Below are 25000 nucleotides of genomic sequence, written 5' to 3'. Positions count from 1 at the left end.
GGATAGATGGATAGATAGAAAGATGAAAGATAGATAGATGATAGATAGATATATGATGGATGGATGGATAGATGGAGAGACAGATAGATAGATGTAGATAGATGATAGATAGATAGATGATAGATAGATGATAGATAGATAGATGATAGATAGATAGATGGTAGATAGATGATAGATAGATAGATAGATAGATAGATAGATAGATAGATAGATAGATGGATAAATAGATGAAAGATAGATAGACGATAGATAGAAAGATATATGATAGATAGATAGATAGATGATAGATAGATAGATGGATGATAGATAGATGATAGATAGATAGATGATAGATAATTAGATGGATGATAGAAAGATGGATGATAGATGGATGATAGATAGATAGATGATAGATAGATAGATGATAGATAGATAGATGGATGATAGATAGATGATAGATAGATAGATAGATAGATAGATAGATAGATGGATAAATAGATGAAAGATAGATAGACGATAGATAGAAAGATATATGATAGATAGATAGATAGATGATAGATAGATAGATGGATGATAGATAGATGATAGATAGATAGATGATAGATAATTAGATGGATGATAGAAAGATGGATGATAGATGGATGATAGATAGATAGATGATAGATAGATAAATGATAGATAGATAGATGATAGATAGATAGATAGATGATAGATAGATGATTGATAGATAGAAGGAGGATAGATAGATGATAGATAGATAGATGGATGATAGATAGATGATAGATAGATAGATGATAGATAATTAGATGGATGATAGAAAGATGGATGATAGATGGATGATAGATAGATAGATGATAGATAGATAAATGATAGATAGATAGATGATAGATAGATAGATAGATGATAGATAGATGATTGATAGATAGAAGGAGGATAGATAGATGATAGATAGATAGATGATAGATAATTAGATGGATGATAGATGGATGATAGATAGATAGATGGATGATAGATAGATAGATGATAGATAGATGATAGAAAGATGATAGATGATAGATAGATAGATGATAGATAGATGATAGATAGATGATAGATAGATAGATGATAGATAGATAGATTGTAGATAGATGATAGATAGATGATAGATAGATAGATGATAGATAGATAGATGATAGATTGATGATAGATGATAGATAGATAGATGGTAGATAGATGATAGATAGATGATAGATAGATAGATGATAGATAGATAGATGATAGATAGATAGATAGATGATAGATAGATAGATAGATGGATAGATAGATGAAAGATAGATAGACGATAGATAGAAAGATATATGATAGATAGATAGATGGATGATAGATAGATGATAGATGATAGATAGATAGATGGATGATAGATAGATGATAGATAGATAGATGATAGATAATTAGATGGATGATAGAAAGATGGATGATAGATTGATAGATAGATAGATAGATAGATAGATAGATGATAGATAGACGATAGATAGATAGATGGATGATAGATAGATGAATGATAGATAGATAGATGGATAGATAGATGGATGATAGATGATAGATGGATGATAGATAGATGATAGATAGATAGATAATAGATAGATGATAGATCAATAGATGGATGATAGAAGGATGATAGATAGATAGATGGATGATAGATAGATGATAGATAGATAGATAGATAGATAGATAGATGATAGATAGATGAGAGATAGATAGATGGATGATAGATAGATGATAGATAGATAGATGATAGATGATAGATAGATGAGAGATAGATAGATGGATGATAGATAGATGATAGATAGATAGATGGATGATAGATAGATAGATAGATGATAGATAGATAGATGGATGATAGATAGATGATAGAAAGATGATAGATAGATAGATAGATGGATGATAGATAGATAGATGGATGATAGATAGATGATAGATAGATGATAAATAGATGATAGATAGATGATAGATAGATGATAGATAGATAGATGATAGATAGATAGATGATAGATAGATGATAGATAGATGGATGATCGATAGATGATAGATAGATAGATGATAGATAGATAGATAGATGATAGATGGATGATAGATAGATAGATAGATGATAGATAGATAGATGATAGATAGATGATAGATAGATAGATGGATGATAGATAGATGATAGATAGATGATAGATAGATGATAGATAGATGGATGATAGATAGATAGATGATAGATAGATAGATGATAGATAGATGATAGATAGATAGATAGATGATAGATAGATAGATGATAGATAGATAGATGGATGATAGATAGATGATAGATAGATGATAGATAGATGATAGATAGATAGATGATAGATAGATGATAGATAGATAGATGATAGATAGATAGATGGATAGATAGATAGATAATAGATAGATAGATGATAGATAGATGATCGATAGATAGATGATAGATAGATAGATGGATAGATAGATAGATGATAGATAGATAGATGATAGATAGATAGATGGATAGATAGATAGATAATAGATAGATAGATGATAGATGATAGATAGATGATAGATAGATAGATGGATAGATAGATAGATAATAGATAGATAGATGATAGATGATAGATAGATGATAGATAGATAGATGGATAGATAGATAGATAGATAGATAGATAGATGATAGATACTTTATTAATCTCCAGCAGAAATTCACACTCACACTCAATTGCCTGGTGCAGCTCTCACAAACAGTCACAATTATTACAGGTTAATCGTTATCATGGTACCCTTCAGAATTAACAACAGCACAAATACATTTGTTGTGTATGCACGCTAAACTTGAACAGTCCGTTGTCCCAATGGAGGCAAGTGAGAGTGAGGCCTGCAGCCAAGGTCAGCGCTGCCACCCAAAGGGAGGTGGAGAGGACAGAGGCAGGGGTCAGTTGCACAGGGGGAGGGGGGGGGTAGTACGTGCCATTTGCGTCACCAAGGCAGAAGGAGTTCTCCTGGAGGATAAACAGTGGGGCGGCAGACCTTCAGCAGCCAATAAGGAAGCTGTGTTTGGGTTTGGGCAGAGGAGCACACATTCCAATCTGTCTTCTCTTTCAGTCCAATCCAAATTGTAAAATTATATTGTCTGGTCTTCAACATCACTCTCTCTTTGCAGAGCGGCCAACTGCTCTGAGATGGTTTCCATGTTGCGTTTCAGTTCAAGAGTCTGTTGTTGCCCCGCTCTGCCAACCTCGTTAATTGCGTTGTAAATGACGGTCAGTTGTGGAGGTCCAGATCTGGTGGCAGCCGTCGTCCTGCCAATTTTGCGGTATGTGAGGGCACCTCCAAGTCCGAGGAGGAGAAGCCCCACAACCATGAACCCAAATAAGTAGAGGTCCTCGATGTCCTCCACGGAGAGAGGCGTCAAGCACGCGGTACGCCATCTCCCCCAGGAATCGAAGACGTAGCCCGCAGGGTCGGTTCCATGCGGGCAGGCAGGTTCCTCTGATCCTGATTTCCTTGTCGAAAATATGGTGTCAATAGTGTTGAGAGACCAGCTGATCAATTCCATGATTCGTTTTAGGTAGAGAGCTCACAGCTGCGTTGGATAGGAGTTGAGACAAAGAATGAGACAGACAGAAAAGAAGAGGAGGAGAGAGGAGGAGTGCGACTGCTCTCGCCAAGTCCCAAGAGTGGATGGATGAATGGATGGACGGATGGATGGATGGATGGATAAATGATGGATTAAATGATGGATGGATGGATGAATGGATGGATGGATGAGTGGATGAATTGATGGATGGATGGATTAGTGGATGATTGGATGGATGGACGGATGGATGGGTGGATGGATGGATGAATGGATGGATAAATGATGGATGGATGGATGAATGGATGGATGGATGAATGGATGGGTGGATGAAGGATGGATGGATGATGGATGGAGGATGGATGATGATGGATGGATGAAGGATGGATGATGATGGATGGATGAAGGATGGATGGGGGATGGATGAAGGATGGATGGATGATGGATGGAAGATGATGGATGGATGAAGGATGGATGAAGGATGGATGGATGATGGATGGAGGACGGATGGATGGATGGATGATGATGGATGGATGAAGGATGATGGATGATGGATGGATGATGATGGATGGATGAAGGATGGATGAAGGATGGATGGATGATGGATTGATGATTGATGGAGGACGGATGGATGGATGATGATGATGGATGGATGAAGGATGGATGGATGATGGATGGAGGATGGATGATGGATGGATGATGGATGGATGATGGATGGATGGATGGATGAATGGATGGATAAATGATGGATGGATGGATGAATGGATGGATGGATGAGTGGATGAATTGATGGATGGATGGATTAGTGGATGAATGGATGGATGGATGGATGGACGGATGGATGGGTGGATGGATGGATGAATGGATGGATAAATGATGGATGGATGGATGAATGGATGGATGGATGAATGGATGGGTGGATGAAGGATGGATGGATGATGGATGGAGGATGGATGGATGATGGATGGAGGATGGATGGATAAATGATGGATGGATGGATGAATGGATGGATGGATGATGGATGGAGGATGGATGGATGGATGGATGAATGAATGGATGGATGGATGTATGGATGAATGAATGAATGGATGGATGGATGGAGGATGATGGATGGATGATGATGGATGGATGAAGGATGGATGGGGGATGGATGAAGGATGGATGGATGATGGATGGATGATGATGGATGGATGAAGGATGGATGAAGGATGGATGGATGATGGATTGATGATTGATGGAGGACGGATGGATGGATGATGATGATGGATGGATGATGGATGGAGGATGGATGGATGATGGATGGATGGATGGATGGATGAATGGATGGATAAATGATGGATGGATGGATGAATGGATGAGTGGATGAATTGATGGATGGATGGATTAGTGGATGGATGGACGGATGGATGGGTGGATGGATGGATGAATGGATGGATAAATGATGGATGGATGGATGAATGGATGGATGGATGAATGGATGGGTGGATGAAGGATGGATGGATGATGGATGGAGGATGGATGGAGGATGGATGGAGGATGGATGGATGATGGATGGATGGATAGATGAATGAATGGATGGATGGATGGATGGATGGATGGAGGATGGATGGATGATGGATGGATGATGATGGATGGATGAAGGATGGATGATGATGGATGGATGAAGGATGGATGGGGGATGGATGAAGGATGGATGGATGGTGGATGGATGATGATGGATGGATGAAGGATGGATGAAGGATGGATGGATGATGGATGGAGGACGGATGGATGATGATGGATGGATGAAGGATGATGGATGGAGGATGGATGATGGATGGATGGATGAATGGATGGATAAATGATGGATGGATGGATGAATGGATGGATGGATGATGAATGGATGATGATGGATGGATGATGGATGGAGGTCGGATGAATGGATGGATGGATGAGTGGATGAATTGATGGATGGATGGATGAATGGATTAGTGGATGAATGGATGGATGGACGGATGGATGGGTCGATGGATGGATGAGTGGATGGATGGATGAATGGACGGATGGATGAATGGATTAGTGGATGAATGGATGGATGGACGGATGGATGGGTGGATGGATGGATGAATGGATGGATAAATGATGGATGGATGGAGGATGGATGGATGGATGAATGAATGGATGGATGGATGGATGGATGAATGAATGAATGGATGGATGGATGGATGGAGGATGATGGATGGATGATGATGGATGGATGAAGGATGGATGGGGGATGGATGAAGGATGGATGGATGATGGATGGATGATGATGGATGGATGAAGGATGGATGGATGATGGATTGATGATTGATGGAGGACGGATGGATGGATGATGATGGATGGATGAAGGATGGATGATGGATGGAGGATGGATGATGGATGGATGATGGATGGATGATGGATGGATGGATGGATGAATGGATGGATGAATGAATGGATGGATGGATGGATGGATGGATGGATGGATGGCTGATGGATGGATGGATGAATGAATGGATGGATGGATGGATGGATGGATGGATGGATGATGAATGGATGATGGAGGATGGATGGATGATGGATGGATGATGATGGATGGATGAAGGATGGATGGATGATGATGGATGGATGATGATGGATGGATGAAGGATGGATGGGGGATGGATGAAGGATGGATGGATGATGGATGGATGATGATGGATGGATGATGGATGGATGAAGGATGGATGGGGATGGACGAAGGATGGATGGATGGATGATGGATGGATGATGATGGATGGATGAAGGACAACTCAGCAGGAGAAATATGAACATGTGAATCAGAGAAGGAAGTATCAGCACTGTAACTGCAGAACCATTTGTTTTGTCCTTGGAGCCCTAACAGTGGTGGAGACAGAGGCACACACAACAGGGGGAGCAGGTTCTTAGTGAATTTCCTCCTCCAGACTCTCCCCAAGTGGAGCACTGTGAGACAGACGGCTCAGCAGACAGACAAACAGGTGGAGGGCTAAGATGTGGAGGATCAGATGGGGGAGGTCCAGCCTGAGCCCTCCTTGCTTGCCTTGCTGCTCTTCCAGTTCCAGAGAGCAGATGGACCTCACAGCATGCCCCTCTGTTCACCACAGCCCCGGTATGGAGCAAGCACCACACACCATGGACCCCCACTCCAACGTCAGAGAGCGGCGCAGGAAAACGTCACCCCAGAGAGCCGGTGTGCTGATGCCTGACGTTTTTTCTAAGTCCATTCTGAGAGATGACCTGGGACACATCAGCAAAGAAAGCGTCTGCTGTGAGCGTCCCTGAGTCTTCAAACGATACTTGTTCAGGTAGTCCTGAACCCAGAGTGACTACAGTCGGAGCTATCGGACTGTATGGAGCTGCTACCGGTCAGGACACGGCTGTGTTACTCCTGCTGAACAGCTGCTGTGAGGTGAACTTGGTCAAGTGCTGCCAGTGCAGCTGAGGGGTGAGGCTACGCCGCGACACCAGGCAGCCCATTTAAATGCCACCTTCCATGTTGTCCTCACTCTCTTTCAGACTGAATACTGGTCGACATTTCTCTTTGTATCACTGCAGTTCTCACGAGTGCTACATTGTATTTCACACATGCATAAATAGGTGAATAAACCATTATGCACACACACAGAAACACACATACCTTAGTTGAATGCATGTTTTATATCATCTTTGTGTCTGAAGCCCTTTTTATGTTTGTTTTCCTCTCGAGGGAGAACAAAGAATGTACACCCAATAAATCCAGAGAACAGAAACCAGACCCGCTGCCCACAAACCCAACCAGGGAAGGAGCTTCACGACCAACCCAACATGTGTGGGTCATCGGCAGAGCCAGCTTTCTCCACATCTTTCATCTGTAGGCTTCTTTTCCCAGAAATCTTTGCTTTGACCTGATATGTTTATCCAGGAATGTTTTTGCAATACTCGCACTAGAAGTACTCACTGCTACCTGTTCTGATCTCACACAGATGCCCCCCCATTGCTGAAAACTGAAACAAGACTGCAAAAAACCTTCACAATTTGAAAGGCTGCATAGCTTCAGCTTCAAGCTTAGCAACAACTAAGAACAGCAAAATCCCCAAACAAACTAGAATGCGTCCGCTTCAGCGTGACCTTGAACGACCTTGAGTACGCATGAGGGAGTTCAAGTGAAGGTGTTGCTGGTAGCTGATGGATTACTGACCACACGTCTGGATAAAGATGACCTGGATTAGACTTGCAGAGTTTAAAAACAGACTTTTCTGACAGTTTGGTGTTTTTAGTGGTTGGTCTCCGTTAGCTTCAACTAAAGCTATGTGGCTGACATGTCTGCATTCTGGAGTCACAAGTAATGCAGACAGAGAAAAAGACAGCCAGCAGTGAAACACTGAAAGGTACAATACATTTTTGGAGATGAATTTAGTTTCATTAAAAAAAAAACACACAGCATAGACAGACCGTGGCATAGGAAGCACGCAGACATCATGACATAAAAGCTGGAGAAGCTTGTCAATATCTAGAAAAAGTCTTCCATTGAGTAAAACCTTTGCCATCGACATGAGTGATTCATGGAACAGAATATACCTGCCAGGCTGAAATCTGAAAGCAGCCTTGCAAAACGATGAGTTATGTAACACACTGTGCAGTTGATTTGACCATTCAGCTCCTAAATGTTTCAGCTGGCAGCTGTAACAGCCGTCAAAGCTAGCCTGGAGGCGACCGAGCCTGAGGTGAGCTTTGGTTGGTAGAGAGTCAGTTTGGAGAGAAAAACTGATCGACAGTAACAGCTGAAGTTCAGGCGGTGCTGCTGCAAATCCTGTCAAGCTTCTGACATTTAATATGTTGGAAAGTTGCATCTAGATATGATCAGAAGTGGGAAACTAAATCCCAAGATCCAAATCAAATCCAGCAACCTGTGAGAGTGAGAGGCTGAAGATGATGATGCAGATTCCTTGTTGCTCTGGGGTATCATGACCAGAGACTCCACCAGTAGAGAGGAGGAACTATAAGTGAGTCAGGATCACGTCCTCACCCCAAAACAAAGGAAACATCGTGAAATGGAAGAACAGCCCATCAGCTACCCCAGTCGGACTTTAACCAAATTCTAGCCCACCTGTGTGCTGGTGCCCTGCTGGGAGGCTGCCAGAGGCTGAGGAGGTCTTCTGCCTCAGGGGGACCGTGTGGGTCGGCTCCTCCCTGGCCAGGAGGGAGCATCCTAAGAAGGAACAATCTTGGACAAAGGAGAAATTGGTGTGGGTCAAGTCTGGAAACTAATCCTGTCACTGGCCATGTTTGCATGGACAAGGATATTCTGTCAGATTATGATTTTGCAAACAGCATTTTCTGACCACCTTAACCTGAGTAGCTATAATCAGATTCAGATGTATGGAGAGTTCTGATTGTTGAGGTTTTTACACCGCTGGCACTATAAAGTCCTACAGAGGAGTTTTCCCAGCATTCCTGCAACAGTACAGCAGTCAAGCTGCTTTATGACGCTGCTCCAGTGTGTAACTCTTCAGGACAAAGTCAAGAGGGGATTAGTTCACAGGAGAATGCCTGGCAGCCTGTCAGCGGGGGTCCTGTGTGTGGATTCGTGTGGCTCCAGGGACTTGGGTCTACTCTCTTGTTCTATATCATTTTTGTGTCCTCAGTTCAGCCCCCCCTCAAGCAGTCATTCCAACCTCTCCCACCAGCCGGACTTGGGGAGCTCTCTTGTTGTGCAGACTCAAGTATCTAAGTGAATCTGGCGAAGTCGTAAAATGTAATTCATCAATGGCTGTTGCTCCTTCAAGGCTCCCTCACTGAAGGAAGATGTCTCACTGTGGCTGCACCCACGCCAGCTGCCTTTTCCATTCCTAGTGTGCTGCTTCATCAACCTTCAGCTATTGTACTCCAACAAACTTGGCAAAAATTTCATGTTTCATAGTTTCAGAGTGAGCTCGGTCGTTAGGATACTTTGTGGAAGGGGGGAACAGAAGGCGCTCCATGAGTGTGCAGCCACTGGCACATCTGTGCTCTTGAATCCTGAAAAGTCTTTCAGCCTTGATACACTCAAGGGGTGAGTTGATGGTAAGACATTCCCTGACCCTTTTACCCTTGAATCCACAGCAATATTTCAGAGCTACAGTAAATATATCCTTAACTCATTCTCTCACGCTTTGATCCGCAATTTAGAGCCAATTCCTGCTAAAACAAAAGAGGGCTTCCTGTGAGGCTGGCTGCTGTACTCTGCTCTCCTCTTTCACTGCAAGGCAACACATGTCAGAGGCACTTAAAAACATTTCTCTGTTTCCCCCTTGAGCTCACAACATCTCATAGTTCAGTACATTGGGTCAGCGCCAGAGATCGGAACCATTTGTTGCAATCTGAGCTCGACTGGAAGGGGAACCAAACAATGGGAAAAACACACTTTTCGCTTTCGTCAACACCCCCCACCCCTTTCTACTTTAAGTCCAAACTACAAAAGTGCTGATAAGAGGCTCTCTCTCCTCAGACTGGAGCATTTCTACATGGAGAATTACGCCTTGAGATGGACCTCTGACACTTCTAATGTAACCTTGTGGGAGGACAATGTCTTACTGTTTATTTATAGTCAAGCTGAAGGAAAGATAATGGTTCTGCTGGGCAACTGCAGCTTGTTCCTTGACAACAAGGACAAAAAGTCTGGTGCAGGGCACAGATGATGCTTTCAGTCATGGATGTGTCATAAAGGGTGACAGACGAGGCTCTTGTTGAGCACCAAGGTTGAGAGGTCCGTCTGCATCATGCAGAGAAGAATGAACTTGAGCTGCCCTGAAGTTTCGTATGTGCCACTACAGTCACCTGGAGGACAGTTCTAATTCGCCCCATGAAAGAAGTCAGTGTAATGAAGAGCTCTCACTGCTGTCACGAGCAGTGTGTGTGTGTGTGTGTGTGTGTGTGTGTGTGTGTGTGTGTGTGTGTGTGTGTGTGTGTGTGTGTTGGGGGGGGGGGGTCTGTGTCTGCATAGTGTAACCAAATGTAATCATCCATCATGATTTTGGGCAAAGGTCTAAAGATGGGCAGCCTGGTGGAGCAGTGGTCTCCAGCAAGAAGGTTGTGGGTGGAGCCCCGGCTGGAGCGCGTGGTCTTTCTGGGTGGAGTCTGCATGTTCTCCCTCCTGCCTCACCCCTGAAGTCTGCTGGGATAGGCTCCACCCCCCTGCGGCCCTTAACAGGATAAGAGGTAGAAAATGGCATGCCAATCCACATGCTGACTCCATACCACTTTCCAGTTGGTGAGGTCTGCAGGGCGAAATGGCTTGTAAAGAAAAGAAGAAGAAGGAGGAGAAGAAGAAGGAGGAGAGGATCATCAACTCCTATTGCATCTGCAACGAGTGACTGAAGGTCAACAGTAGATCCCCACAAAGAAGGCTTTATCAGCTGTGTGACTCCAGACCAGGTGGGCCTGCCTCTTGCTTTTACGAGACTGGTTTGTATCGGCGGGTATGTGTGTGTGTGTGTGCAGGAGCTTTTCTAGTCCACCGAGAGCACAATCCCATTCTCTTATTCTCACACACATTCACATACACTGATGGCAACAGCTCCAGGAGCAAAGTGAGGTTCAGGGTCTTGTTCAAGGACACTTCAACATGAATTAGACCACCTGAGGGATTAACACAACCAGGACAAGATTGTGTGACTGTCTAAGTAAATACAGCAAAAGTGATGTAAATACATGTACACATTTGTGTGTGTGTGTGTGTGTGTGTGTGTCCTCTCTGCAGACAGCCTGAACACCCATTCATAACCAGCACACAGCCACATCCAATACACACACAGACATACACAGGCACAGACACAGGCAGGCACACCACACACACGCACACACACACACACACACACACACACACACACACACACACACACACACACACACACACACAGCAGCAGCAGAAGGCAACCTTGAAGCTAGCAGGTAGCACCATCTGTGCATTAGTCAGGGACAGACTTGACCCTCAGGCAGCAGTAGTGGCCTCACAGCCCAGGTGAGCTGCACAACACAACCCACTCATCTACACTTCCCTTCACTGCAGCCCGGTAGGAACCTTGGCTACAGGCCAAAGCCACTGTTTATCACATTCGTTCTTTAGTCAAACACAAAAAAGCCAAAAAATGATAGAGAAAACAAGACAGCTTCTGCATTCAAGCAAAATGGACTATATATGGAATAAAATGCAAGAGTCAATTTATGTAAATGTTCCTGGGGTGGGATAAATGAAGTATTCTTATTCTTGTAAAATTCTTTTGTTAGTGAATCCTCAACTATAAATGCAACAGGCCCAGGTGGAGGCAGACTCAGCCTGGAACCAGGGAGCAGGGATGGTGTTGAGAGGAAAGGATCAACACAAGATGAACGACTAAAACTGGGACTGACACAAGAGCTCACAGCAACAAAGATGTTTACATGTCACTGACAGTTTGAGAGAATGAACCGGTGAATATGTCACAGACATACATTGATTCTAAGTTTGTGTGCATGTGCGTGTGTGTGTGTGTGTGCGCGCGCATGCAGCTGTCAAATATAGTTTTTTCCAGAGGAGTGACACCACATAAATATTCACCAGCGACCCTTTCACCTTGCTGCTGTGAATGAAACACTGATACACACTCACATACATGGGAAGACATGGTGGCGTCAACCCTGCCCAGTTTCACGGTTACACACTATGTCACTCATCATGATGTAAGTTTTTATAGTCAAGTCAGGTTTATTTGTATAGCGCCAAACCCCAACCAAAGTTCTGTCCTGACTCTGTCCAAGTAGAGCAGGTCCAGCACCTCCCTCCTTCAATGAACCTCCACCCAACAATTCTCCATCAGCAGCACATCCTGCAACAGCAGCCACCAGAACCTTCCTTTACCAGCAGGAAGGTGGAGCAGATCCAGGATCAGTGGGGACAGAGAGAGAGCAGGAGAGCAGGACAGAGACAAAGACAGAGAATGGAGAAAGACAGAGAGACAGAAGGACAGAGAGGGACAGAGATAAAGAGAGAGAGACAGGAGGAGAGACTGATGGACGGAGACAAAGACAGAGAATGAAGGAAGACAGAGAGACAGAAGGAAAGAGGGACAGAGATAAAGAGAGAGAGAAAGGAGGAGAGATTGATGGACAGAGACAAAGACAGAGAATGGAGGAAGACAGAGAGACAGAAGGAGAGAGAGGGACAGAGATAAAGAGAGAGAGAGAAAGGAGGAGAGACTGATGGACAGAGACAAAGACAGAGAATGGAGGAAGACAGAGAGACAGGAGGAAGGAGAGGGACAGAGATAAAGAGGGAGAGACTGATGGACAGACGGGGACATGAGCAGCTGGAGCCTCTTCAGGTCTGGAGCCTCCTCCAGAAGCACCAGGATCTGGGATGAGGGGAGCCCAAAGGATCTGGAGAAGAAGACGAGTTCGTAATACGCATGAGTATGATTTATATATGACAAATATAGGAGGAGAGAGAGGAGTAGAGAGAGGAGTAGAGAGAAGCCCAGTGCATCATGGGAGATCCCAGCAGTCTGAGCCTATAGCAGCAGATCTAAGGGCCAGCCTAAGCAGTCCTGACTATAAGCCTGATCAACAAGGAAGGTCTTAAGTCTGCTCTTAAACCTAGAGAGGGGGTCTGGGTCCTGGACTGAAACTGGGAGACGGTTCCACAGGAGGGGAGCCTGATAGCTGAAGGCTCTGGCTCCATTCTACTGTTAGAACTCTAGGAACCAGCAGGAACCCTGCATCCTGGGAGTGAAGGGTTCTAGCTGGATCATAGGGGACTAGGAGCTCTGTCAGGGATGAAGGAGCCTGATTGTTGAGGACTTTGATGGTAGAAGAAGAATTTTAAATTCTGTTCTGAATCTGACAGGGAGACATGCAGAGAAGCAGTCCAGGAGAGACCTGGTCTCTGCTACCAGTTCTAGTCAACACGTGGGCAGCAGTGTTCTGGACCAGCTGGAGAGTCTTTAGGGATTTATTAGTCCAGCCTGGTAGGAGGGAGGTGCAGTGATCCAGCCTGGAAGTGACAAAAGCAGGGACTAGTTTTTCTGCTTCTTCTTGAGCCAGGATGTGTCTGATCTTAGCGATGTTACGTAGATGGAAGAAAACAGTCCTAGAAATTTGCTTAATGTGGGCATGAAAGGACAGATCCTGATCAAAGAGAACTCCTAGGTTCCTACGGTGGTGCTGGGGGCCAAGGTGATTCCTTCCAGGGTACCTGTCTCAGTAGATAGGGTGGTCCTCAGGTGTTTGGGCCCAGCACAAGAACTTCAGTTTATCAGAGTTTAATAAAGGAAACGATGGTCCTCCATGTTTCCTGTCCTTCAGACAGGCCTCCAGTTCAGTCAGCTGGTTTGTTCCATGTGGATCATTGATGAGTTCAGCTGTGTGTCGTCTGCATAGCAGTGAACATTAATGGAGAGTTTTCTGATCATGTGACCTACAGGAAGCAGGTACAGGGTGAAGAGGACTGGTCTAAGCGCAGACCCTTGTGGAACACCAGAACTGACTGCAGTGGTTTCTGAGGGTTTATCATTAGTTAGTACGAACTGAGATCGACCTAGTAAATATGACCTGAACCAGTTTAGTGCAGTTCCTTTAATACCAGTGACAGGTTCCAGTCTCTGTAGAAGGATATGGTGATCAATGGTATCAAAGCTGCACTGAGATTTAATCAGACCAGCACAGAGACCAGTCCCTCATCTGGTACCAGTAGGAGGTCACTGGTACCTTTGACTAGTTCTGTTTCTGTGCTAGGATGAACCTGGAACCTGACTGAATCCTCCAATCAGCTGTTGCTGTGGAGAAGTCACAGAGCTGTTTAGCAACTGCTTTCTCCAGAACCTTGGAGAGAAAAGGAAGATGTGATGTTGGCCTGTAGTTGGTAGAACTTCTGGATCCAGGCTTGTTTTTGAGGAGGGTTTAATTCCTGCTACTGTAAAGGACTGAGGGACGGAACCAGATACCAGCGCCACATTGATCATATCTAAGAGGGAGGGGCTAACGAGGGGAGAGAGTCTTGGAGCAGCTTAGTTGGGATGGGGTCTAGGAGACAGGTGGAGGTTTAGAGGAGGACATTATTGTACTGAGCTCATGAAGGCTGATGGGAGAAAAACTATCCAAGTGTGTGTCTGGTCCTCCAGCTGCCTCTAAGGTTCTGGGTTCTAGGGGCCATGTTGTCAGCTGATGGCAGCAGGAGAAGAAGTTTCTCTCTAATCAGGAGAATTTTGTCATTAAAGAAGTCCATGAAGTCTTTGCTGCCCAGGGAAACAGGAATGCTTGGTATACCGGTCCTGTATAAACCGCCCAACAGCAGACATGTGCCAAGTACTACAGGTTGTGGTGATACCGCCACAGGAACTGGAGTATCACATGACCTCTCATTTGATCTGGAGAATCCACAAATCTTTATCAAACAGTTAATCAGGAAGTGCATGGCTAGCATCTTGCAGACTAAACCTGCATGTTCCAGTTGATTTAATATTTTACACTGCTGTGTTTTTACCTGCACATCAGCAAATGGATCCCAGTTACCATGTCATGGATGAGGTATATTTTTTAGTCCAGCAGGAAGATAGCATCTCATTGACAGGTTTTTTTGTAGTTAAACCTGAAGTTAGCATGTCATGGTTGACGTATTTAAGTACTCAAACAGGAAATTAGAATGTCGGGGATGAGGTATTTTTGTAGACCAACAGGAAGTTAACATCACCAAAAGTCAGTGGGATTGTTCAAATGTACTTTCAATCATGCAGAAAGTGGCTTTGTTCATCAAGATCCTCTTCACGAATGAACACCACTTTAAATATACATATATAAGTGCAATGGTTATCAGTACTAAGCTTACATTAGCCAATGGCAGAACTACGCCAAAGTCACATGACTTCAAGATCACCACCACTAAGCTTCAGGCTTCTTGTGTTTCCCCTGATGACCTTTAATGACCTCCATGACCTCTGTAGGCTCCTCTAGACTCTTGTTAGCAACCCAGGTTTTTAAGAGTCCACCACTCCAACATCCACCAGTCTGGTGTTTACTGGTGGATCTGATGTAGAACTGAACCTCCCACACCCACCAGTCTGGTGTTTACTGGTGGATCTGATGTAGAACTGAACCTCCCACACCCACCAGTCTGGTGTTTACTGGTGGATCTGATGTAGAACTGAACCTCCCACACCCACCAGTCTGGCGTTTACTGGTGGATCTGATGTAGAACTGAACCTCCCACACCCACCAGTCTGGTGTTTACTGGTGGATCTGATGTAGAACTGAACCTCCCACACCCACCAGTCTGGCGTTTACTGGTGTAATCCAACAATCTGTAAGAAGAACATGCCACTACATCACTCATTTCAGGTCTTACGTGAATCCCTGTCTAGTTTTTGCTTCAGTTTTCCTTTCACATCCTCGTGTCTCTGACAGTAGAAATCAAGCTGAGTGACTCCCAGAGACTGACAGCAGGAGCACTGGAGTGTCAGGTGGAAACTTTGGAAACAGATTGCTGCAGTGCTGCAGCTTGAGCTTCCCTGCTCTGCCTTGCAAATGCTGGTCCAGCACATTTTACAACACATTGCAACACATATCATGGATGTATAGGGGATGTGACATGGAGACCCATGGAACTTCCTGCGTGACAGGAATGCTGCAATGCTACAGTTACAGAGGCCTGCAATAATAGATGTTGACAGACATTTTCACTCTTGTGTTGTTCTCTTTCCATTCAGTTGAACAAACTGCACACAGCAGTCAACAGCAGCAGACGGCCATGACAAACAGTGGAGCTGTGCAGATTCTAGGAAAACTAGCCGCTACCCAATCTCTCCGACCATCCCACCTCCAGAGCCCACATATTAGTTTTACGGACACAAAATGCCTGTAAAGGGTTGTTATAGCACCATTGGACGCCATCATACTGAAGAGCTAACCTCTGAACCCAGCCCAGTCTCAGCAGAGGCAGCGCAGCGCAACACAGCAGAGCGACAGCAGCAGGGTCACTCCTCTCCTACTCACCCTGCTGAGTTTCTTGTGCTGGTGTTTCCTCTTCCTCTTGCCAGCTGTGTGCACCAGTCGGGGGTTGTTCTCCTGGTCTGATGGTTGGTGATGCTCGTATTTGTTCTTGCAGGGATCCAGGCTCAGACCATTGGGGACTCTGGTGGCCTTTTTCTTCTGCAAAGTCCCTGCCTGGTTCTTTTGGCACTCTTGGGGCTTCAGTGCCATGTTTTTCTACAGGAGAGAGAAATGCAAGTGAAAACATCTCTGAAACCATGTGTAGATTTACATCCAGACTCTGCAGCCAGGCAGGTCTTGCATAAAAATTACAAAAAGATACGAGTCTGAATCAATAAATGCACTTGTGATTTCACATATACTTCAGTTTTTTTCACTGAGATGAGGAGGTGGTTGACACAAACTTACAGTTATTTCAATAAAAATAAGGGGCTGGACCTGAGCAGGGTGGGTTTAGGGACCCAGTAGGGTGGGGAGCTGGGCAGGTGCTGGACCTGAGCAGGGTGGGTTTACAATAAGTACCAGCTCGGCAATGAGTAATACCATCTCAGTGACTAGTAGCACCACATCACTAACGTACAGTACGTCAGCCAGCTGAGTAGTTGTATGTTGACCAGAGACACATGTGCATTCACGCTTCAATCGATTGAGGTCAGAATTCATCCCGGACCACTTCTGAAGGTGGCCTAGAATTTACACCTGCAGTGTCATTTGACACAAGCAGTCTTGATTGGGTTAGGTTGTAGTTTCATACAAATCATAGAACCTGTCACTTTGTCCAAACCTTCAAAACTTTGTTTAATTCCAGTCTGGATAGTAATCCAACACCATGGTAATGGTAAACTCATTTTTACACGGCGCCTTTCTACCCAGTGTCGTCTCATTCATCCACTCACTCACACACACTCACTCACTCACTCACTCACACACACAGATGGTGGAAGCTGTCATGCAAGTTACTACCCTACATATCAGGAATTAGGGGTTCAGTATCTTGCTGAAGAACACTTTGAAATGGTCACTGGGGGAAGTGAGGATCGAACCAGCGACCCTTCATTTGCTAGACGGCCGCTCTCCCTCTGAGCCATGCTGCCCATGTTTGCCAGTACCCTCCTTCACCACGTGTACTCTCTTGTTCTCTCTGACCTAATCAGATTTGACGGTGTGGTGTATTTCATGCTCCGTATCATGTTTCTTTATTTACTCCCCATTTGCTCCACCAACCAGTGAACTCTGCCAGGGTTGCAGCTTCATAAATGACACTAACCTCTATTTAAATACACACAGTAGCCCATTCATTTAATGCAGGACACTGCTGTGATTATAGTCTGATTTGCTCATGCGTCACTGACAAGGGGATGATATTGACAAGTCTATTTACTGGCACAGTCACCAAGTCTGCAGTGTTTCTTCTTTTGCCTCCTCTCTCATCTCTGACTTGCATCTGTATCATGGTCTCTAAAGTGAGTTCAGAATTAGTCTTTGTCCTTCTTGAGTAAGATGATGATTTCTGGGAGCCTACATGTTCTTTGAACTATTTCTACTCCCTCCACAGGAGGCTTGTTCCTCCTTTGTCACCAACTTTCTACCGAACTCAGTCTAAAATCAGTCCATTCTTTTTCAAGATATCCCAATAACAAATCAACCAACTAACAGACACACACCCCGTTAACTTATTTAGCACCATTAGCTTGACGATGCAGACCCTGGGACCCAGAGGGCCTCATACCTGATCTACAGTGTGAGTCATCTGGGTGTGCTGCTGGCGGTGACTCACTAAACCATTTCAATTCATTCACAGAGAAACAAGAGCATGCATGGTCTAATCTTATTTGCCGTTTCCACCCACACACCCATGCCCAGGAAAATAATGCAACATGACAAGCATTGTGTACTGAGCAAGTGACAAAGTTATGAAGGGGATGAGAGAGGTTCCATTGTGCCAGCTTTCTGCATGCCTCCAAGCCTCCAACCCCTCTGAGTTCCAGAGAAAAAAGATGCACAATATGTCTGAACAACAGCAAGACTAATTCCTTATTGGAGCGCCTTATGATAACTCTGAAAGAAAAGCAATTCCTCAACCAGGCTCACTGTCCTCTACCTTTTACTCCTGGGACTGTCTGGCAGTCCAAACACATTAGCATCAGCGTATGTCCAGTGGCTAGTCTGATACCTTACCTGACACTGCAGCGTAGTTCTGATGATGTGTTTTTGTCAGGCAACCTGGATGTTAGCATTGCCACGGTTCCCTGCATCAAAACTCATTGGAACATTTTAAATCTGATTTCAATCATTGCAGAAAATCAGATCAGTGGGTTCAGCGAGATAATTGTCGCTGTTAAGAGTTATCAGCACAGAGTTAACGTTAGCCTCTCGAGGTTTACTGATGGATCTGCTGTGGCACCGTAAAACTACAGTTGCACTGAGCCGCAATTTTCGGTTCCAATCAAACCCCATTACACATCTGCTGATGCCGATACCAGAGCCGCTTGAATATTACCTCAATTGTTGTTGTTGTTGGCAATATGGGACATCATGAGGTTGCCATTAACCACACAGTGATTCTGACGTATGTACCCCCCCCCAATATAAAATATATGTATATGTGTATATATATACATATACATATATATGTGTGTGTCTATGTATGTATATATGTATGTGTATTCATATACATATATATGTATATGTATATATATGTATGTATGTGTGTATATTTACATATATATGTATGTATGTGTATATATATACATATATGTATGTGTGTATATATATACATATATATGTATATGTATGTGTGTATATATACATATATATGTATGTATGTGTATATATATACATATATATGTATGTATATATACGCATACATATATATGTATGTATACACACACATATGTATATACAGTATATACACATAGACCTATATGTATATATACGTATACATATATACACACATATACGTATATATACATATATACGTATACATGCATATATATAAATATATATATATACACAGTAAATACAGATATACGTATACGTGTGTATACACACACATACACACACACACACACACACACACACACACACGTAAGCATTAAATCTAAATGTATTCCAAAGCAGTTTATCTGCTGTGTAAGGATGTGTCTGATGGAACGTTCCTGCAGACTACAGGATGGAAACTGGACCGACACCACCATTTCTGTATCTGATCGTTGAATGAAGTCAGCTGCTTGGCACCCAACTTGGATATTTCTGATCTGATATTCCAACCCTACAAAAAACCATTGACTAGGAGACGAGGGAACCGTATGTTCAACAGTGCTAACTTCAGGCACAATAGACTCATTCCTACGAGGCTCTAATTCGAAAGGTGCACGCTGCCTGCAGTGCGACAATGAAGAGTTCTCTATACAGTTTCCTGCTGAACATTCTGCGCTCGTGGAAATGTGAAGAGGCTCATCTCCTCCTCATCTGCAGCTCACAATAAATGTGGAACAATAAGTGGATGCTCCTGCTTCCACAGTCAAGGAGAGGCTGGCAGAAACGATGGAAAGTTAAACTTGCCAAAATAAAATCCATGCAGTGTAAAATACAGTGAAATGAGTCAGTGCATAGAGATGTTGAACAGAAGGCAAAGAGAGCGCTTGAGGGATGAATCCAGGAGCATGGTCCAACAATCACTGCAGAATGCAGGAGGTCATGTGATGTGTCTTCTCAGCTGTTCGTTTGTATGCTTGTTTCCTCTAGTAAAAACACCAGTTGGCCTTTACTGTCCAAACTGTACTGTTTCACTACAGGAAATTCTGGATACTCGTGTCTGTGAGTCTTCCCTGACACACTGGGGCAGATTTGACTCTCTCCTCTCACTGCGTGGCTCCTGACCACCCCTCAGCTGTGTCCCGAGCCCCCCGACCTCGACATCTAAAGCAGGAGATAGAACAAGCCGCTTGTCCACTTCTCTGTCTGGTCTGGACCAGTCAAGTCCTGTGTCTGCTCAGAGTTTGCCCCTTTGTTGTCACACAAACCCGAATCCACAAACTACCTTCAGTAGCGGTGATCCACCTATGAGCTGGTAACAGCCAATGATCCCGAAGGAAGAAGATAATGAGCGGACATTTCCTGCGTGTATTGGTCAGATGTGTTTGGGGAGGAGCAAGAGAGAAACCCCAGGATATATAGGACCCTGCAAGCGTCCGGGAGCTCTGGCTGGTCCAAAAGTATAAAGAACAGGCAGCCAGTGGCCTCCCGTGCTGCCTAGCCATGTTGGGCTGCTGGTGTGGTTCCCATGTTTCCTCTTGCTGGGTGTGGGTCCACACAGACACAAGTATCTGTTTCTGCAGGGGGGGGCCCGATGAGGGCATCTCCTCTGGTTGGCCGGAGATGGATGTCAGGTGAGTATCGCACGAGTCTTCACCATCATGTGACTGCCTGCATACATGATGGAGGGAACGTGTAGTGATTTACAGCTGGGACTGGTGGATTGACGACGTACGTGTTGGAGAAGAATGAGGAGTAGTGGAGGAATGGCAGGAAGAGAGGCAGAGAGAACGCATGTAGCTGATCCCCCATGATGCTGCCCTGGTCAGGACTGAGCTCACTACATACCAGCACACACACATCTGCCTGGCTGACTCCATTATGATGTGACACTCAACAATGAGGAAGCAGTTTGTGGTGAGCTAATAAAACTAATGAAGAGTGATAAGTATGATCCCTCCTTGAAGGACAACAATGCACATTAACCTGGGCTTCCTAGTTAAGTCGGGCGGTGAAGTGTGTCTGCTTCTTCAGGGAGTCCTTGAGCTGATTATCACAGTTTCAGTCGATGTGAAATGGTATGAAGTGAGCTGAGCTAATTCAACACTGTTAGCCAGCACAGGTGTGATGAGCACTGCTGAACTGCTACACGGCGACGATGCACAATCACGTTTGCCTTTTTCTACTCTGTTTCTTCTTCCTACTGCGTTGCTGTCATGCTGACGCTACTCTGGAAGGCTCATTTTTCTCTCTAAAAATTAATCAGGAATCAATGCGCAGGATTGAAAAGAGATTCAGGTCAATGAGCAGAACTGATAGTTGACATCAGTAAAATCTCGTCAATCGGTGTGTCCAGATCAGCTGAAGTGCAGATTGACAGAAGTGCCACTGAAACCAGGATTAAGTCCTCTGAGGTCCAACCAAACTACATTCTGTCTTGAATTACAGGGTGAAAAGAGAAGTTGGCCTCAGAGCCTCACAAACTGGTCATGATGGCCGGTGACAGCACCTCTATCAAACACCTGACAGAGGGACTCAGTATCAGTTCATACCTTTTGAATAACTGTCTGCCGAGAGAAATGGCGAGAATCACAGCTCACAGCTGGAGGAGAGCTACTTTCTTAAAAGAGCCAGACAAGATTTTTTGAAGAGGAGAGAGTTGCAGCAAAAAGCAAGGTCAAAAAACAGAAAAACCTTCAGCAGTCCATCTGACGAGTTGACCTGCAGTGTGGAGAAACCAGACGAAAAGAAGATGGCAGCTCCTGAATACAAACGGAGGGGCTGAAAGCTGAAGGGCAGAAAACAGCAACAAGTAATGTGGAGGGGAGAGCCCTGGGCAGAGTTTTTAAGCTAGTGATTTAGAGTGAATGAATTCCAGCCTTATCGCAGCTCTTGCAAATGTAGGGAGGCTGAAGTTAGAGTTTAGAGAAGTTAAGAGTATTCTGGGGACCCTGTCTCAAGGCTACTTCCTGTCAAAGCTATCAGGAACAGTTTCTGAGCTGAATGATTCAATGCAATGGTATTTCTCTAAATCTCACTTTGAGATTTAATTCTGTTCTAAAAGAAAGTTCAGCCCTGTAACGCTGGCCAGGAGGAGGCTGATATGGGGCGGGGCACAAAACCCAGAAAATGTCGCAATAAAAATGTAATTATGACAATTTTGCTGATATTTAGTGTTAGACCCCTGCACGACCTGGTTGTGGAACTGTCTCTTGTGTTGCCTCGCAACACGGAGTCCCTGGTTTGGTTCACACCTTCTCAGGTGGGTGTGCCTGGGGACACAATAGTCTGTGTCTGTGTTGCAGCACTAGCACCTCCGATGGTTTGTCGGGGTGCAGACAGATCATCAGTTATCTAATTATCGATAATTGATAATGACCTCCTATAAGAGAAATCAGGAGGAAAGGACAGTCTGCTGGCTGTCCGCTTTCTAATAACGATGACGACAAGAAAGACTGGGAGCTTTGTGTTCTGTTTCTCCGAAGGAGGATGTTAAATACGAACCACCTGACAACAGCATGCTAATGCAAGCAAACGCATTCACTTGAAACAGTAACATTCCTGTCTAACACAAAGAAAATGTATTTTAAACTGTAGGGGTACAACAGTGGTGGTATTCCACTTTACTGGAGGAAAGTACTTATTTTCTGTTCTTGGGGGGCAAAGAACCACAAATAATCAGCAGTCAAACTCAAGCGAGGGAACATGGTGTGTCTGAGATGGACTTCAGGAATCTCATCAACTCTGAGGGTTTCTGGGGGTGTGGATCTAATTAGCTGTTAGCTGAGCCTCTCCTAGCATGAGTCATGAATCACGATCAGTGTTACTTTACGCGCGTTTTGTGTTGGTCAAGTGTCAATTGCTGATTTATATTGGTATTTTGTTGTTCAGGCCTAGTTAGGATGTAGCATGCTCTTATTTTGAAATGTCACTGTGAGTCGTGCCTCAGGAAGCGGCATGATCAAACATAGCGAGCGGCTAAGCTCACAGGCCAGTAGTTGCCGTGGTAGTATGTGTGAAAACAACGGCTGCAGTCGCCTGGTAGAACTCGTGCAGCAAGGCAAGGCAATTGTATGTGTAGAGCCTGTTTTCACCACCAGTTTGTCTCCAGGCTTCATGGCATCATAACAACATCCTCTGCCCTCAGAGCCTCACATCGACTGAGGAGAAACTCCATAGAAAACCTTTAACAGGGAAAAATGGGAGAAACCTCAGGGTGAGGAGGGGAGGAGGATCCCTCACCAGGAGGGACAGACGGACAGGAGATGTTGGTACAGACAAGAAAACAGTTTATAACACAGAATGGAGGAAACATGGAAATGTTAATAACAGTTGAAGAAGGAAGCTTCTGGAAGGGGAGGCAGGGAGAGCAAGCCAGCTTGATGGGGGACTGGATGGTAGACTGGTTCATGGGAGGGGAGGCAGGGAGAGCAAGCCAGCTTGATGGGGGACTGGATGGTAGACTGGTTCATGGAAGGGGAGGCAGGGAGAGCAAGCCAGCTTGATGGGGGACTGGATGGTAGACTGGTTCATGGAAGGGGAGGCAGGGAGAGCAAGCCAGCTTGATGGGGGACTGGATGGTAGACTGGTTCATGGGAGGGGAGGCAGGGAGAGCAAGCCAGCTTGATGGGGGACTGGATGGTAGACTGGTTCATGGGAGGGGAGCGCAGGCCGGTGTAACAGTAGGGAATAAGGGGGGGGGGGGGCGATGCAGGCGGCGGTTGGGGCTCTGGTGGATCTGTGGAAACACAGAGAGACTGAGAGACACCAAGGCCAAACTACAAAGTGCAACAAGTAATGGTAATGACAGTTCCAAAAATGTGCAGGGAGGAGAGGAGGAGAGAGGGGGAGAGGAGAGGAGAGGAGAGGAGAGGAGAGGAGAGGAGAGGAGGGCTCCATGTAACCTGATGTGTCCCCCAGCAGTCTAAGCCTGTAGCAGCATAGCTATCAATGGTTCAGAGCTACCTGAACCAGTCCTGACTGAAGGCTCTGTCATAGAGGAAGGTCTTAAGCCTGGACTTAAAAGTAGTCAAAGCACATCAACGCTCAATATTCCTGCATGGAAACCAGCAGCTGTCTGGATGCCTGGGCTCTGGAGGAGATGCAGGTGCGAACACAGAGCCACAGCCATGCAAGCTCACACAGCTGCTGAGTGTTTTCATGTGCAGGTGAGCGAATGTCTGCATTACAGGCAGAGACGTGGGGGGGGGGGGTAAATTACTCCCCTGACAGACTGAACCATGGCTACTGTTAGCTTCCCTCTTTCACAATGGCAGAGCCTGCAAAGTCCTCATGCTGCTGCACACAGACAGCGAGCTGTTTTCCTGCCATGAGTCTCACTGGAGCCAGACGCTGCGATCAGATCCTGCCCACTTGATTTTCTGCTCGTGTCTGCTGGACAACAAATACAGATCCTTTCTTTTGGGAGCCAGGCAGCACTGAGAGGAGCAATTTGTACCTTTCACTCCACCTTCAGAGGCGCATGGATTTGCAACTGTTTTGCCCAAATAAGCCCAGGTTGGTCAGGACAAATATGATCAGGTGATCAGATGAGTGATCAGGTGACTGGGACAAAGAATGCGCCAAGAAAATCCTCATGTTGGGATCTACTTTCTCATGTTACAACCCGTCAATGAAGAAATGTGGCTGAAGACAGAAAGGTGGTGTGGGTTCCTGGGGGAGGAG

The 25000-nt window shown here is 44.9% G+C and overlaps 1 protein-coding gene across 9 annotated transcripts in view; it reads right to left on the bottom strand.

The window, feature by feature from the left end:
* The window catches only part of auts2a (activator of transcription and developmental regulator AUTS2 a), a 388494-nt gene that overhangs the window by 260323 nt on the left and 103171 nt on the right, over window positions 1-25000 (bottom strand). For all 9 annotated transcript variants that reach the window (XM_086179169.1, XM_086179168.1, XM_086179172.1 and 6 more), the window contains one exon: window positions 16562-16774. In XM_086179169.1, the coding sequence (XP_086035295.1) occupies window positions 16562-16774 (213 nt within the window). The remainder of the gene's footprint in view (window positions 1-16561; window positions 16775-25000) is intronic.

This window comes from Aulostomus chinensis, chromosome 15 (genome assembly GCF_037954235.1).
Source record: "Aulostomus chinensis isolate RoL2024-O1b breed Wild chromosome 15, RoL_Achi_v1.0, whole genome shotgun sequence".
NCBI lineage: Eukaryota > Metazoa > Chordata > Actinopteri > Syngnathiformes > Aulostomidae > Aulostomus > Aulostomus chinensis.
Note: the sequence above shows the minus strand (reverse complement) of the source record. Positions and strands in the feature narration are given on the sequence as shown.